Source organism: Oncorhynchus mykiss, chromosome 15 (genome assembly GCF_057628025.1).
Source record: "Oncorhynchus mykiss isolate SJ-2025 chromosome 15, ASM5762802v1, whole genome shotgun sequence".
In the NCBI taxonomy this organism is placed as follows: domain Eukaryota; kingdom Metazoa; phylum Chordata; class Actinopteri; order Salmoniformes; family Salmonidae; genus Oncorhynchus; species Oncorhynchus mykiss.
In genome coordinates, this window is record NC_143036.1 from 86,405,270 (window position 1) to 86,421,817 (window position 16,548).

Genomic DNA, 16,548 nt, shown 5'->3' on the forward strand with positions numbered 1-16,548 from the left:
CCTTCCTTCTTCTTCTTCTTCTTCTTCTTTAACAATGTGTTGTTATGGTAATTGTCTACTGGTAGCACAGATATATGCTAGCAACCCAACCTTCCTTCCTTCTTCTTCTTTAACAATGTGTTGTTATGGTAATTGTCTACTGGTAGCACAGATATATGCTAGCAACCCAACCTTCCTTCTTCTTCTTCTTCTTCTTCTTTAACAATGTGTTGTTATGGTAATTGTCTACTGGTAGCACAGATATATGCTAGCAACCCAACTTTCCTTCCTTCTTCTTCTTTAACAAGGTGTTGTTATGGTAATACTGGTAGAAAAGATAAATGCTGGCAACGTAGTTATTGTGAGCAGGTTTAAATTCAGATACAATGCTGACAGTGGAAACGTTTTGGCTCCCATCCACTAGGTGGCTTAGCTAACGGCAGCTATTCAAGTATCCCGACCAAAATGCGCCGAAATGTCAGCTAGTCAACGAATGGGTTGAAGTTGAGGAAATTATTGGAGCTAATCTTCAGTCAAAATGAGTTCGTTCGCGGGTCGCATGAAGGAGTATCCCAACATGTCGCTGGATCGGTTTGACAGGGAGAATCTACATGCAAGGGCTTATTTTTTATCTCACTGCCACAAAGGTAAAGAAAGACTCTTTGAGATACAGTGAGAGCCAAACAGCAGTTAGCTAAAGATAACTAGCCAGTATGTGCTCTTAACTGGCACACAGTGGACATGTAACTAGCTAACGTTAGCTCTACTTACATCATGTATTTTCTGCAGATCACATGAAGGGGCTGAAGGGGCCTCAATTGAAAAGAAAGCTGAAATTCAGGTGATATCACGTTTTATTTTGATGGTGTGAAAGTTCAGTGAAACAAAGGATGGCTAACTGATGTTGAAGGTCTAACGTTACTGTCTTTGTTAATTTGTTCCAGTCTGACAGTCAAACTGTACTGTTCATTTGTTCCAGTCTGACAGTCAAACTGTACTGTTCATTTGTTCCAGTCTGACAGTCAAACTGTACTGTTCATTTGTTCCAGTCTGACAGTCAAACTGTACTGTTCATTTGTAACTAAGGAACTGTTGCTGAGCAATCCAAAATATGCCTTCTGGGAAGATCACATAGTAAGTAGTTAATTTTCAAAAATCTTAGTTATGGACCTATTGCTAGGCAAAATTTGTTTTGTATAATTTTGATGTGCTTCTGTTTGTCTAGGTTGCTTTGGAACTGGAGAGTCCCACACTAATCACTTTAATAGACGAGGCTTCAGGAGAGGTACGACACCGGTTCATCATTACAACATATAGATAGAGGGTCATAAGGGCTGATCGCTGTTAGTTTGCTATATGACTGACTCTTTGATGACTGATATTGTGTGTGGGTGTGTGTCCACAGAGAGAAGAACTTGTGGTTACTCTGCTTCCTGCAGGTCACTGTCCAGGCTCGGTCATGTGAGTATTGTGTGTGCGTGCATCTATGTGTGCTTATGTGGTATCACCTAGCTTGTGTTTGTGGTATCACCTAGCTTGTGTGTGTTTCTGGTAATATGACGTATCACCTAGCTTGTGTGTGTTAGTTAGACTTGGGCTCTGAGCCTCGCGGGGGTGCATGCTACGCCACTGTTTCTAACTATCATTTCCCTAGCTAAGATGTACTGACTAAATGATCTCAGGGGTGCAACTCAATATTACAAAGGTGGGTGTACAAACAATAAGAACACCTTCCTAATATTGAGTTGCCTCCCCCCCAATTTGTTGGGGCGTGGACACTACAAGATGTCAAAAGCTTTCCACAGGGAAGCTGACCCAATGATTCCCACAGTTGTGTCAAGTTGGCTGGATGTCCTCTGGGTGGTGGACCATTCTTGATACACAAAGGAAACTGTTGAGTGTGAGAAACCCAGCAACGTTGCAGTTCTTGACTCAAACTGCTGCGCTTGGCACCTACTATCATATGCCATTCAAAGGCACTTAAATCTCTTGTCTTGCCCATTCACCCTCTGAATGGCACACATACACAATCCATGTCTCATTTATCTCAAGGCTTAAAAATCCTTCTTTAACATGTCTCCTCCCCTTCATCAACACTGATTGAAATGGATTTAACAAAGTGACAGTAATACGGGATCATAGCTTTCACCTGGTCAGTCTGTCATGGAAAGAGCAGGTGTTCTTAATGTTTTGTGTACAGGCGCACCGGTTTGCGTCAAGAACAGTTTCCCGTGTGTATCAAGAACTAGTACTGTGTTATTTGTATATATTAGTACCAGTCAAAAGTTTGGACACCTACTCATTCAAGGGGTTCTCTTTATTTTTACTATTTTATACATTGTAAAATAGTGAAGATTAAAACTATGAAATAACACAATCAAAAAAGTGTTAAACAAATCAAAATATATATTTTAGATTCTTCAAAGTAACCACCCTTTGCCTTTGACAGATTTGCACACTCTTGGCATTCTCTCAACCAGCTTCACCTGGAATGCTTCTCCAACAGTCTTGAAGGAGTTCCCACATATGCTGAGCACTTGTTGGCTGCTTTTGCTTCACTCTGCAGTCCAACTCATCCCAAACCATCTCAATTGGGTTGAGGTCTGTTGATTGTGGAGGCCAGGTCATCTGATGCAGCACTCCATCACTCTCCTTCTTGGTCAAATAGCCCTTCCACAGCTTGGAGGTGTTTTGGGTCATTGTCCTGTTGAAAAACAAATGATATTCCCCTAAGCGCAGACCAGATGGGATGGCGTATCATTGCAGAATGCTGTGGTAGCCATGCTGGTTAAGTGTGCTTTGAATTCTAAATAAATCACAAACCAGATGGGATGGCGTATCACTGCAGAAGCTGTGGTTGCCATGCTGATTAAGTGTGCCTTGAATTCTAAATAAATCAGACAGTGTCACCAGCAAAGCACCATCACACCACCTCCTCCATGCTTCACGGTGGGAACCACGCATGCGGAGATCATCCGTTCACCTACTCAGCGTCTCACAAAGACACGGCGGTTGGAACCAAAAATACAAAATTTGGACTCATCAGCCCAAAGGACAGATTTCCACCAGTCTAATGTCCATTGCTTGTGTTTCTTGGCCCAAGCAAGTCTCTTCTTATTATTGATGTCATTTAGTAGTGGTTTCTTTGCAGCAATTCGACCATGAATGCCTGATTCGGGGCGGCAGGTAGCCTAGTGGTTAGTGTTGGGCCATTAACCGAAAGGTTGGTGGATTGAATCACCGAGCTGCCCCTGAACAAGACAGTTAACCCACTGTTCCCCGATAGGCCGTCATTGTAAATAAGAAGTTGTTCTTAACTGACTTGCCTAGTTAAATAAAAATGAAAAAAATCACGTAGTCTCCTCTGAACAGTTGATGTTGAGATGTGTCTGTTACTTGAACTCTGAAGCATTTGTTTTGGCTGCAATTTCTGAGGCTGGTAACTCTAATGAACTTATCCTCTGCAGCAGAGGTAACTCTGGGTCTTCCTTTCCTGTGGTGGTCCTCATGAGAGCCAGTTTCATCATTGCACTTGATGGTTTTTGCATCTGCACTTGAAAAATGTTCAAAGTACTTTACATTTTCTGGATTGACTGACCTTCATGTCTTAAAGTAATGTCGATCATTTCTCTTTGCTCATTTGAAATGTTCTTGCCAAAATATGGACTCTTTTACCAAATAGGGCTATGTTCTGTAAACCACCCCTACCTTTTCACAACACAACTGATTGGCTCAAATGCATTAACACTTAACAAGGCACACCTGTTGATTTAAATGGATTCCAGGTGACTACCTCATGAAACTGGTTGAGAGAATAACAAGTGTGCAATGCTGTCATCAAGGCAAAGGGTGGCTACTTTGAAGAATCTCAAATAATTTAACACTTTTTTGGTTTCTACATGATTCCAAATGTGTTGTTTCATAGTTTTGATGTCTTCACTATTATTCTACAATGTAGAGAATAGTGAAAAACCTTGGAATGAGTAGGTTTGTCCAAATTTTTTACTGGCACTGAGATATACAGTGCCTTGCGAAAGTATTCGGCCCCCTTGAACTTTGCGACCTTTTGCCACATTTCAGGCTTCAAACATAAAGATATAAAACTGTATTTTTTTGTGAAGAATCAACAACAAGTGGGACACAATCATGAAGTGGAACAACATTTATTGGATATTTCAAACTTTTTTAACAAATCAAAAACTGAAAAATTGGGCGTGCAAAATTATTCAGCCCCCTTAAGTTAATACTTTGTAGCGCCACCTTTTGCTGCGATTACAGCTGTAAGTCGCTTGGGGTATGTCTCTATCAGTTTTGCACATCGAGAGACTGAAATGTTTTCCCATTCCTCCTTGCAAAACAGCTCGAGCTCAGTGAGGTTGGTTGGAGAGCATTTGTGAACAGCAGTTTTCAGTTCTTTCCACAGATTCTCGATTGGATTCAGGTCTGGACTTTGACTTGGCCATTCTAACACCTGGATATGTTTATTTTTGAACCATTCCATTGAAGATTTTGCTTTATGTTTTGGATCATTGTCTTGTTGGAAGACAAATCTCCGTCCCAGTCTCAGGTCTTTTGCAGACTCCATCAGGTTTTCTTCCAGAATGGTCTGTATTTGGCCCCATCCATCTTCCCATCAATTTTAACCATCTTCCCTGTCCCTGCTGAAGAAAAGCAGGCCCAAACCATAATGCTGCCACCACCATGTTTGACAGTGGGGATGGTGTGTTCAGCTGTGTTGCTTTTACGCCAAACATAACGTTTTGCATTGTTGCCAAAAAGTTCAATTTTGGTTTCATCTGACCAGAGCACCTTCTTCCACATGTTTGGTGTGTCTCCCAGGTGGCTTGTGGCAAACTTTAAACGACACTTTTTATGGATATCTTTAAGAAATGGCTTTCTTCTTGCCACTCTTCCATAAAGGCCAGATTTGTGCAATATACGACTGATTATTGTCCTATGGACAGAGTCTCCCACCTCAGCTGTAGATCTCTGCAGTTCATCCAGAGTGATCATGGGCCTCTTGGCTGCATCTCTGATCAGTCTTCTCCTTGTATGAGCTGAAGGTTTAGAGGGACGGCCAGGTCTTGGTAGATTTGCAGTGGTCTGATACTCCTTCCATTTCAATATTATCGCTTGCACAGTGCTCCTTGGGATGTTTAAAGCTTGGGAAATCTTTTTGTATCCAAATCCGGCTTTAAACTTCTTCACAACAGTATCTCGGACCTGCCTGGTGTGTTCCTTGTTCTTCATGATGCTCTCTGCGCTTTTAACGGACCTCTGAGACTATCACAGTGCAGGTGCATTTATACGGAGACTTGATTACACACAGGTGGATTGTATTTATCATCATTAGTCATTTAGGTCAACATTGGATCATTCAGAGATCCTCACTGAACTTCTGGAGAGAGTTTGCTGCACTGAAAGTAGAGGGGCTGAATAATTTTGCACGCCCAATTTTTCAGTTTTTGATTTGTTAAAAAAGTTTGAAATATCCAATAAATGTCGTTCCACTTCATGATTGTGTCCCACTTGTTGTTGATTCTTCACAAAAAAAGACAGTTTTATATCTTTATGTTTGAAGCCTGAAATGTGGCAAAAGGTCGCAAAGTTCAAGGGGGCCGAACACTTTTGCAAGGCACTGTATTTCATTCATTCATTCGTACCGTATACCCCGTTATGGTACAGGAACGATATGAAGGTATGAAAATCTGTATATCTCCCAACCCTAGTTTGTTTGTGTGTAGGTTCTTGGTAGAGGGGGCCCAGGGTACGGTGTTGTACACAGGAGACTTCCGACTGGCGAAGGGAGACGCCTCCCGCATAGAACTCCTCCACTCTGGGAGCAGGTACACACACACACACACGTACATACATATACATACATACATACACACACACAGTGGAGCAAAAAAGTATTTAGTCAGCCACCAATTGTGCAAGTTCTCCCACTTAAAAAGATGAGAGGCCTGTAATTTTCATCATAGGTACACTTCAACAGGATCAGTCGTCCTGTAAGTAATATATATATATATATATATATATATATACTGCTCAAAAAAATAAAGGGAACACTAAAATAACACATCCTAGATCTGAATGAATGAAATATTCTTATTAAATACTTTTTTCTTTACATAGTTGAATGTGCTGACAACAAAATCACACAAATTATCAATGGAAATCAAATTTATCAACCCATGGTCTGGATTTGGAGTCACACTCAAAATTAAAGTGGAAAACCACACTACAGGCTGATCCAACTTTGATGTAATGTCCTTAAAACAAGTCAAAATGAGGCTCAGTAGTGTGTGTGGCCTACACGTGCCTGTATGACCTCCCTACAACGCCTGGGCATGCTCCTGATGAGGTGGCGGATGGTCTCCTGAGGGATCTCCTCCCAGACCTGGACTAAAGCATCCGCCAACTCCTGGACAGTCTGTGGTGCAACGTGGCGTTGGTGGATGGAGCGAGACATGATGTGCTCAATTGGATTCAGGTCTGGGGAACAGGCAGGCCAGTCCATAGCATCAATGCCTTCCTCTTGCAGGAACTGCTGACACACTCCAGCCACATGAGGTCTAGCATTGTTTTGCATTAGGAGGAACCCAGGGCCAACCGCACCAGCATAAAGTCTTACAAGGGGTCTGAGGATCTCATCTCGGTACCTAATGGCAGTCAGGCTACCTCTGGCGAGCACATGGAGGGCTGTGCGGCCCCCCAAAGAAATGCCACCCCACACCATGACTGACCCACCGCCAAACCGGTCATGCTGGAGGATGTTGCAGGCAGCAGAACGTTCTCCACGGCGTCTCCAGACTCTGTCACATGTGCTCAGTGTGAACCTGCTTTCATCTGTGAAGAGCACACGGCGCCAGTGGCGAATTTGCCAATCTTGGTGTTCTCTGTCAAATGCCAAACGTCCTGCACGGTGTTGGGCTGTAAGCACAACCCCCACCTGTGGACATCGGGCCCTCATACTACCCTCATGGAGTCTATTTCTGACCATTTGAGCAGGCACATGCACATTTGTGGCCTGCTGGAGATCATTTTGCAGGGCTCTGGCAGTGCTCCTCCTGCTCCTCCTTGCACAAAGGCGGAGGTAGCGGTCCTGCTGCTGGGTTGTTACCTTCCTACGGCCTCCTCCACGTCTCCTGATGTACTGGCCTGTCTCCTGGTAGCGCCTCCATGCTCTGGACACTACGCTGACAGACACAGCAAACCTTCTTGCCACAGCTCGCATTGATGTGCCATCCTGGATGAGCTGCACTACCTGAGCCACTTGTGTGGGTTGTAGACTCCGTCTCATGCTACCACTAGAGTGAAAGCACCGCCAGCATTCAAAAGTGACCAAAACATCAGCCAGGAAGCATAGGAACTGAGAAGTGGTCTGTGGTCCCCACCTGCAGAACCACTCCTTTATTGGGGGTGTCTTGCTAATTGCCTATAATTTCCACCTGTTGTCTATTCCATTTGCACAACAGCATGTGAAATGTATTGTGAATCAGTGTTGCTTCCTACGTGGACAGTTTGATTTCACAGAAGTGTGATTGACTTGGAGTTACATTGTGTTGTTTAAGTGTTCCCTTTATTTTTTTGAGCAGTGTATATTACTTACAGTATAACTACCAAATACTACTTATCATAGTACAATACATAGAACTCCTCCACTCTGGGAGAAGGTACACACATATACTACTTACAGTATATACAGACAAAATGACTACCAAATACTACATAGAAGTTTATCATATCAGAGCTGTGAAGTGGAGCAGAGCATGCTGAGAGGAGTCTAGTGACAAAGTGCCATCCATCCTGTGTTTTCCCACCAGTTAGCTCTTGTTGTGTTAACCATTGCCAGTGTGCCTCCTTGCTGATTTGTAAGTGTTTATGCACTTGCCCACGTTAGTCATATTTAGTGGTTCTGCTAATGAAGTGTTTAGCTGCCGTGAGCTAGCTACTGCAGGCTTGCTAGATCAGCTTTCAGTGTCATATTATTTTGACATTTAGCCCTGTGTTTGTATAGGATAATGTCCCTCAGTACTTTGTTTATATACCCTGTAATTATATAATGTACTTTATATAGATATTTCATTCCAAACTGTTTAGAAGTTTACATTTCAAGATCATTCAGTTGTGTGAGGCTCCCCTTTAATCAGTCACGTTGTATAGCCTAGTGTTGTATTGTCTTGTAGAGCTACTACAGCCATGCTATTGAAGTCACGTTGTAGAGCATTAAGCTACTACAGCCATGCTATTGAAGTCACGTTGTAGAGCATTAAGCTACTACAGCCATGCTATTGAAGTCACGTTGTAGAGCATTAAGCTACTACAGCCATGCTATTGAGGTCACGTTGTAGAGCATTAAGCTGTTACAGCCATGCTATTGAAGTCACGTTGTAGAGCATTAAGCTGTTACAGCCATGCTATTGAGGTCACGTTGTATAGCCTAGTGTTGTATTGTCTTGTAGAGCATTACAGCCATGCTATTGAAGTCACGTTGTAGAGCATTAAGCTACTACAGCCATGATATTGAAGTCACGTTGTAGAGCATTAAGCTGTTACAGCCATGCTATTGAAGTCACGTTGTAGAGCATTAAGCTATTACAGCCATGCTATTGAAGTCGCGTTGTAGAGCATTAAGCTACTACAGCCATGCTATTGAAGTCACGTTGTAGAGCATTAAGCTACTACAGCCATGCTATTGAAGTCACGTTGTAGAGCATTAAGCTACTACAGCCATGCTATTGAAGTCACGTTGTAGAGCATTAAGCTACTACAGCCATGCTATTGAAGTCACGTTGTAGAGCATTAAGCTACTACAGCCATGCTATTGAAGTCACGTTGTAGAGCATTAAGCTACTACAGCCATGCTATTGAGGTCACGTTGTAGAGCATTAAGCTACTACAGCCATGCTATTGAAGTCACGTTGTAGAGCATTAAGCTACTACAGCCATGCTATTGAGGTCACGTTGTAGAGCATTAAGCTATTACAGCCATGCTATTGAAGTCATGTTGTAGAGCATTAAGCTACTACAGCCATGCTATTAAAGTCACGTTGTAGAGCATTAAGCTACTACAGCCATGCTATTGAAGTCACGTTGTAGAGCATTAAGCTACTACAGCCATGCTATTGAAGTCACGTTGTAGAGCATTAAGCTACTACAGCCATGCTATTGAAGTCACGTTATAGTGCATTAAGCTACTTCAGCCATGCTATTGAAGTCACGTTGTAGAGCATTAAGCTACTACAGCCATGCTATTGAAGTCGCGTTGTAGAGCATTAAGCTACTACAGCCATGCTATTGAAGTCACGTTGTAGAGCATTAAGCTACTACAGCCATGCTATTGAAGTCACGTTGTAGAGCATTAAGCTACTACAGCCATGCTATTGAGGTCACGTTGTAGAGCATTAAGCTACTACAGCCATGCTATTGAAGTCGAATAGCCCCCGCGATATTCAACTTCTCAGGGAAGTTAGGAACCAATATTAACAGGCAATTAGGAAAGCAAAGGCTAGCCTTTTCAAACAGAAATTTGCATCCTGTAGCACAAACTCTAAAAAGTTCTGGGACACTATAAAGTCCATGGAGAATAAGAACACCTCCTCCCAGCTGCCCACTGCACTGAAGATAGGAAACACTGTCACCACTGATAAATCCACCATAATTGAAAATTTCAATAAGCATTTTTCTACTGCTGGCCATGCTTTCCACCTGGCTACTCCTACCCCTGTCAACAGCACTGCACCCCCAACAGCAACTCGCCCAAGCCTTCCCCATTTCTCCTTCTCCCAAATCCATTCAGCTGATGTTCTGAAAGAGCTGCAAAATCTGGACCCCTACAAATCAGCCGGGCTAGACAATCTGGACCCTTTCTTTCTAAAATTATCTGCCGAAATTGTTGCCACCCCTATTACTAGCCTGTTCAACCTCTCTTTCGTGTCGTCTGAGATTCCCAAAGATTGGAAAGCAGCTGCGGTCATCCCCCTCTTCAAAGGGGGGGACACTCTTGACCCAAACTGCTACAGACCTATATCTATCCTACCATGCCTTTCTAAGGTCTTCGAAAGCCAAGTCAACAAACAGATTACCGACCATTTTGAATCTCACCATACCTTCTCTGCTATGCAATCTGGTTTCAGAGCTGGTCATGGGTGCACCTCAGCCACGCTCAAGGTCCTAAACGATATCTTAACCGCCATCGATAAGAAACATTACTGTGCAGCCGTATTCATTGATCTGGCCAAGGCTTTCGACTCTGTCAATCACCACATCCTCATCGGCAGACTCAACAGCCTTGGTTTCTCAAATGATTGCCTCGCCTGGTTCACCAACTACTTCTCTGATAGAGTTCAGTGTGTCAAATCTGAGGGTCTGTTGTCCGGACCTCTGGCAGTCTCTATGGGGGTGCCACAGGGTTCAATTCTTGGACCGACTCTCTTCTCTGTATACATCAATGAGGTCGCTCTTGCTGCTGGTGAGTCTCTGATCCACCTCTACGCAGACGACACCATTCTGTATACTTCCGGCCCTTCTTTGGACACTGTGTTAACAACCCTCCAGGCAAGCTTCAATGCCATACAACTCTCCTTCCGTGGCCTCCAACTGCTCTTAAATACAAGTAAAACTAAATGCATGCTCTTCAACCGATCACTACCTGCACCTACCCGCCTGTCCAACATCACTACTCTGGACGGCTCTGACTTAGAATACGTGGACAACTACAAATACTTAGGTGTCTGGTTAGACTGTAAACTCTCCTTCCAGACCCATATCAAACATCTCCAATCCAAAGTTAAATCTAGAATTGGCTTCCTATTTCGCAACAAAGCATCCTTCACTCATGCTGCCAAACATACCCTTGTAAAACTGACCATCCTACCAATCCTCGACTTTGGCGATGTAATTTACAAAATAGCCTCCAATACCCTACTCAACAAACTGGATGCAGTCTATCACAGTGCAATCCGTTTTGTCACCAAAGCCCCATACACTACCCACCATTGCGACCTGTACGCTCTCGTTGGCTGGCCCTCGCTTCATACTCGTCGCCAATCCCACTGGCTCCATGTCATCTAAAAGACCCTGCTAGGTAAAGTCCCCCCTTATCTCAGCTCGCTGGTCACCATAGCATCTCCCACCTGTAGCACACGCTCCAGCAGGTATATCTCTCTAGTCACCCCCAAAACCAATTCTTTCTTTGGCCGCCTCTCTTTCCAGTTCTCTGCTGCCAATGACTGGAACGAACTACAAAAATCTCTGAAACTGGAAACACTTATCTCCCTCACTAGCTTTAAGCACCAACTGTCAGAGCAGCTCACAGATTACTGCACCTGTACATAGCCCACATATAATTTAGCCCTATCAACTACCTCTTTCCCAACTGTATTTAATTTATTTATTTATTTTGCTCCTTTGCACCCCATTATTTTTATTTCTACTTTGCACATTCTTCCATTGCAAAACTACCATTCCAGTGTTTTACTTGCTATATTGTATTTACCTTGCCACCAAGGCCTTTTTTTGCCTTTACCTCCCTTCTCACCTCATTTGCTCACATTGTATATAGACTTGTTTATACTTTATTATTGACTGTATGTTTGTTTTACTCCATGTGTAACTCTGTGTTGTTGTATCTGTCGAACTGCTTTGCTTTATCTTGGCCAGGTCGCAATTGTAAATGAGAACTTGTTCTCAACTTGCCTACCTGGTTAAATAAGGGTAAAATAAATAAAAAAAATAAAATAAATGAATAAATATCAGCTGGGCTAGACAATCTGGACCCTTACAAATCAGCTGGGCTAGACAATCTGGACCCTTACAAATCAGCTGGGCTAGACAATCTGGACCCTTACAAATCAGCTGGGCTAGACAATCTGGACCCTTACAAATCAGCTGGGCTAGACAATCTGGACCCTTACAAATCAGCTGGGCTAGACAATCTGGACCCTTACAAATCAGCTGGGCTAGACAATCTGGACCCCTACAAATCAGCTGGGCTAGACAATCTGGACCCCTACAAATCAGCTGGGCTAGACAATCTGGACCCCTACAAATCAGCTGGGCTAGACAATCTGGACCCCTACAAATCAGCTGGGCTAGACAATCTGGACCCCTACAAATCAGCTGGGCTAGACAATCTGGACCCCTACAAATCAGCTGGGCCAGACAATCTGGACCCCTACAAATCAGCTGGGCTAGACAATCTGTACCCCTACAAATCAGCTGGGCTAGACAATCTGGACCCCTACAAATCAGCCGGGCTAGACAATCTGGACCCTTACAAATCAGCTGGGCTAGACAATCTGTACCCCTACAAATCAGCTGGGCTAGACAATCTGGACCCCTACAAATCAGCTGGGCTAGACAATCTGGACCCCTACAAATCAGCTGGGCTAGACAATCTGGACCCTCTCTTTCTAAAATTATCTGCCGCAATTATTGCAACCCCTATTACTAGCCTGTTCAACCTCTTTCGTATCGTCTGAGATCCCCAAAGATTGGAAAGCTGCTGCTGTCATCCCCCTCTTCAAAGGGGGTGAGACTCTAGACCCAAACTGCTACAGACCTATATCTATCCTACCCTGTCTAAGGTCTTCGAAAGCCAAGTTAATAAACAGATCACCGACCATTTTGAATTCCACCGTACCTTCTCCGCTATGCAATCTGGTTTCCGAGCTAGTCATGGGTGCACCTCAGCCACGCTCAAGGTCCTAAACAATATCATAACCGCCATCGATAACAGATATTACTGTGCAGCTGTATTCATCGACCTGGCCAAGGCTTTTGACTCCATCAATCACCACATTCTTATCGGCAGACTCAACAGCCTTGGTTTCTCAAAGTAAAACTAAATGCATGCTCTTCAACCGATCGCTGCCCGCACCTGCCCGCCCGTCCAGCATCACTACTCTGGACGGTTCTGACTTAGAATATGTGGACAACTACAAATACCTAGGTGTCTGGTTAGACTGTAAACTCTCCTTCCAGACTCACATGGACAAAGGGGGTGTTGTTGGGGCTGTGTTTCTGGACCTAAGGAAGGCTTTTGATACTGTTAACCATGAGATTCTCATCACAAAATTGTCCAAGTTCAACTTTTCCCCCGATGCCTTGAGATGGATGAAATCATACCTTGAAGGCAGAGCTCAGTGTGTCAGAGTGAGCAATGAGCTGTCACCCACTCTTAGCTATGATGTGGGCGTGCCCCAACGGTCAATACTGGGGCCCCTCCTGTTCAGCCTGTACATTAATGATCTGCCTTCTGTCTGTACTGGGTCTGAAGTTAAAATGTATGCAGATGATACAGTGATATATGCATGCAAAGAGCAAACAACAAGCTGCACAAGAACTCACTACTGTAATGGTCCAGGTTACAAAGTGGCTTAGTGACTCGTGTTTGCATCTCAATGTGAAAAAAACTGTTTGCATGTTCTTCACAAATAGGGCAACAGATGCTACTGAGCCAGATGTCTGTGTGTCAGGGGAGAAGCTCCAGGTGGTTTCTGATTTAAGTACCTTGGCATCATACTTGATTCCAACCTCTCTTTTAAAAAGCATGTGGAAAAGGTCATTCAAATAACCAAATTCAACCTAGATAATTTCCGATTTATATGAAATTGTTTGACTATAGCGGTAGCAAAACTGTACTTCACATCTATGATTCTTCCCCACTTAACATACTGCTTGACTAGTTGGGCCCAAGTTTGCTGTATTAAAACCTATTCAGTCTGTCTACAAACAGGCTCTCAAAGAGCTTGATAGGAAGCCCAATAGCCATCATCACTGTTACATCCTCAGAAAGCATGAGCTCCTGAGTTGGGAAAATCTTGTGCAATACACCGACGCATGTCTTGTATTCAAGATCCTAAATGGCCTGGCTCCCCCTCCACTCAGTAATTTTTGTTAAACAGAAAACCCAAACAATGGCAGCAGATCCACAAGGTCTACAATGAGGTGACTGTATTTCCCTTAAGGAAAAGCACCTTTAGTAAATCCGTTTTCTCTGTGAGAGTTTCCCATGTCTGGAATACACTGCCTTCAGACACATAACTGCACCACATATCACACTTTCACAAAATGCATGAAGACATGGCTAAAGGTCAATCAGATTTGTGAACATAATCCCTAGCTGTGTGTTGCCGCTTTCCATGTTGTCTGTAGCTTGTGGTGTGGAAACACTTAGTTGCTTTTATGAATTTTGTCTTGCTGGTTTTTGTTCTGTCTGTATGCTACGTCTTGCTTGTCCTATGTTGTTCTGTCTGTATGCTATGTCTTGCTTGCCCCATGTTGCTCTGCGTGTGCTCACTGCTCAATGATTGTCTTTATTGTAATTGTTTTTAATAACCTGCCCAGGGACTGCAGTTGAAAATTAGCCGGTTGGCTAAAACTGTCACTTTTACTGAAACGTTGATTAATGTGCACGGTCCCTGTAAAAATAAAATAAACTCAACCATTAAGCATCTCCAATCCAAAATTAAATTTAGAATCGGCTTCCTATTTCGCAACAAAGCATCCTTCACTCATGCTGCCGAACATACCCTCGTAAAACTGACCATCCTACCGATCCTCGACCTCGGCGATGTCATTTATAAAATAGCCTCCAACACTCTACTCAGCAAATTGGATGCAGTCTATCACAGTGCCATCCGTTTTGTCACCAAAGCCCCATATACTACCCACCACTGCGACCTGTATGCTCTCGTTGGCTGGCCCTTGCTTCATATTTGTTGCCAAACCCACTTGCTCCAGGTCATCTATAAGTCTTTGCTAGGTTAAGCCCCGCCTTATCTCAACTCACTCGTCACCATAGCAGCACCCACCTGTAGCACGCGCTCCAGCAGGTATATTTCACTGGTCACCCCCAAAGCCAATTCCTCCTTTGGCCGCCTTTCCTTCCAGTTCTCTGCTGCCAATGACTGGAACGAATTGAAAAAGTCACTGAAGCTGGAGACCCATATCTCCCTCAATAGCTTTAAGCACCAGCTGTCAGAGCAGATCACTACACCTGTACAGAGACCATCTGTAAATAGCCCACCCAACTACCTCATCCCATATTGTTATTTTCTTTGCTCCTTTGCACCCCAGTATCTCTACTTGCACATCTATCACTCCAGTGTTAATGCTAAATTGTTATGACTTCACCGCTATGGCCAATTTATTGCCTTCCCTCTCTAATCTTACCTCAGTTGCACACACTGTATGTATATAGATTTTTTTTCTATTGTGTTATTGACTGTACGTTTTGTTTATTCCATGTGTAACACTGTGTTGTTGTTTGTGTGGCACTGCTTTGCTTTATCTTGGCCAGGTCGCAGTTGTAAATGAGAAGTTGTTCTCAACTGGCCTACCTTGGCATGGGCCAACACAGGGCCTAAGGAAAGTATTCAGACCCCTTCATTTTTTCCACATTTTGTTAAATGTATCTAATCCATTTTAGAATGTTTCCTCACATTAATCGATACACAATACCCCATAATTACAAAGCCAAAAGTTGTTAATTTTAGCAAATGTATTAAAAGTAAACAAATAACTTATTTACGTAAGTATTCAGACCCTTTGCTCTGAGACTCAAAATACTGTAGAGCTCAGGTGCATCCTGTTTTTATTGATCATCCTTGATGTTTCTACAACTTGATTGGAATCCACCTGTGCTAAATTCAATTGATAGACAGGTGTGTGCCTTTCCAAATCATGTCCTATGTAAGGTTCCACAGTTGATAGGTAGAGCAAAACCCAAGCCATGAGGTTGAAGGAATCCTCCGTAGAGCTTCGAGACAGGATTGTGTCGAGGCACAGATCTGGGGAAAGGTACCAAAAAATATCTGCAGTATTAAAGGTACCCAAGAACACCATGGTCTCCATCATTCTTAAATGAAGGAAGTTTGGAACCACCAAGACGCTTCCTAGAGCTGGCCGCCCAGTCAGGGAGGTGACCAAGAACCCGATGGTCGCTCTGACAGAGCTCCAGAGTTCCTGTGGAGATGGGTTAACCTTCCAGAAGGACAACCATCTCTGCAGCACTCCACCAATCAGGCCTTTATGGTAGAGTGGACAGACTTTCTAAAACAGTTGTTACACTAAGATTTTTATTTTATTTTATAATTATCCTCAGTAAAAGGCACGACAGCACGCTTGAAGTTTGCCAAAAGGCACCTAAAGGATTCTCAGACCATGAGAAACAAGATTGAACTCTTTGGCCTGAATGCCAAGTGTCACGTCTGGAGAACCAGGCGCCGCTCATCACCTGGCCAATACACTCAGGACCTTAGACTGGGGCGAAGATTCACCTTCTAACAGACCAACGAACCTAAGCACACAGCCAAGACAACCCAGGAGTGGCTTCGGGAAAAGTCTCTGGATGTCGAGTGGCCCAGGCAGAGCCCGGGAATTTAACCCAATCAAACATCTCTGGAGAGACCTGAAAATAGCTGTGCAGCGATGCTCCCCATTCAACCTGACCGAGCTGGAGAGGATCTGCTGAGAAGAATGGGAGAAACTCCCCCAAATACAGGTGTGCCAAGCTTGTAGCATCATACCCAAGAAGACACTAGGCTGTAATCTGACAGA

At 43.6% G+C, this 16,548-nt stretch overlaps 1 protein-coding gene across 6 annotated transcripts in view; it reads left to right on the top strand.

Annotated features, from left to right (window-relative positions):
- The window catches only part of dclre1c (DNA cross-link repair 1C, PSO2 homolog (S. cerevisiae)), a 27,776-nt gene continuing 11,228 nt past the window's right edge, over positions 1 to 16,548 (top strand). Inside the window, exons 1-6 of one of the 6 annotated variants that reach the window (XM_090201491.1) lie at positions 1 to 626; positions 769 to 820; positions 1,066 to 1,113; positions 1,205 to 1,264; positions 1,385 to 1,440; positions 5,724 to 5,825. In XM_090201491.1, the coding sequence (XP_090057617.1) occupies positions 1,439 to 1,440; positions 5,724 to 5,825 (104 nt within the window). In that variant the 5' untranslated portion in view covers positions 1 to 626; positions 769 to 820; positions 1,066 to 1,113; positions 1,205 to 1,264; positions 1,385 to 1,438. Of the gene's footprint in view, positions 627 to 768; positions 821 to 923; positions 1,114 to 1,204; positions 1,265 to 1,384; positions 1,441 to 5,723; positions 5,826 to 16,548 lie in introns of all 6 variants that reach the window. The other 5 variants (XM_090201489.1, XM_090201494.1, XM_090201490.1 and 2 more) reach the window with 5 other exon arrangements.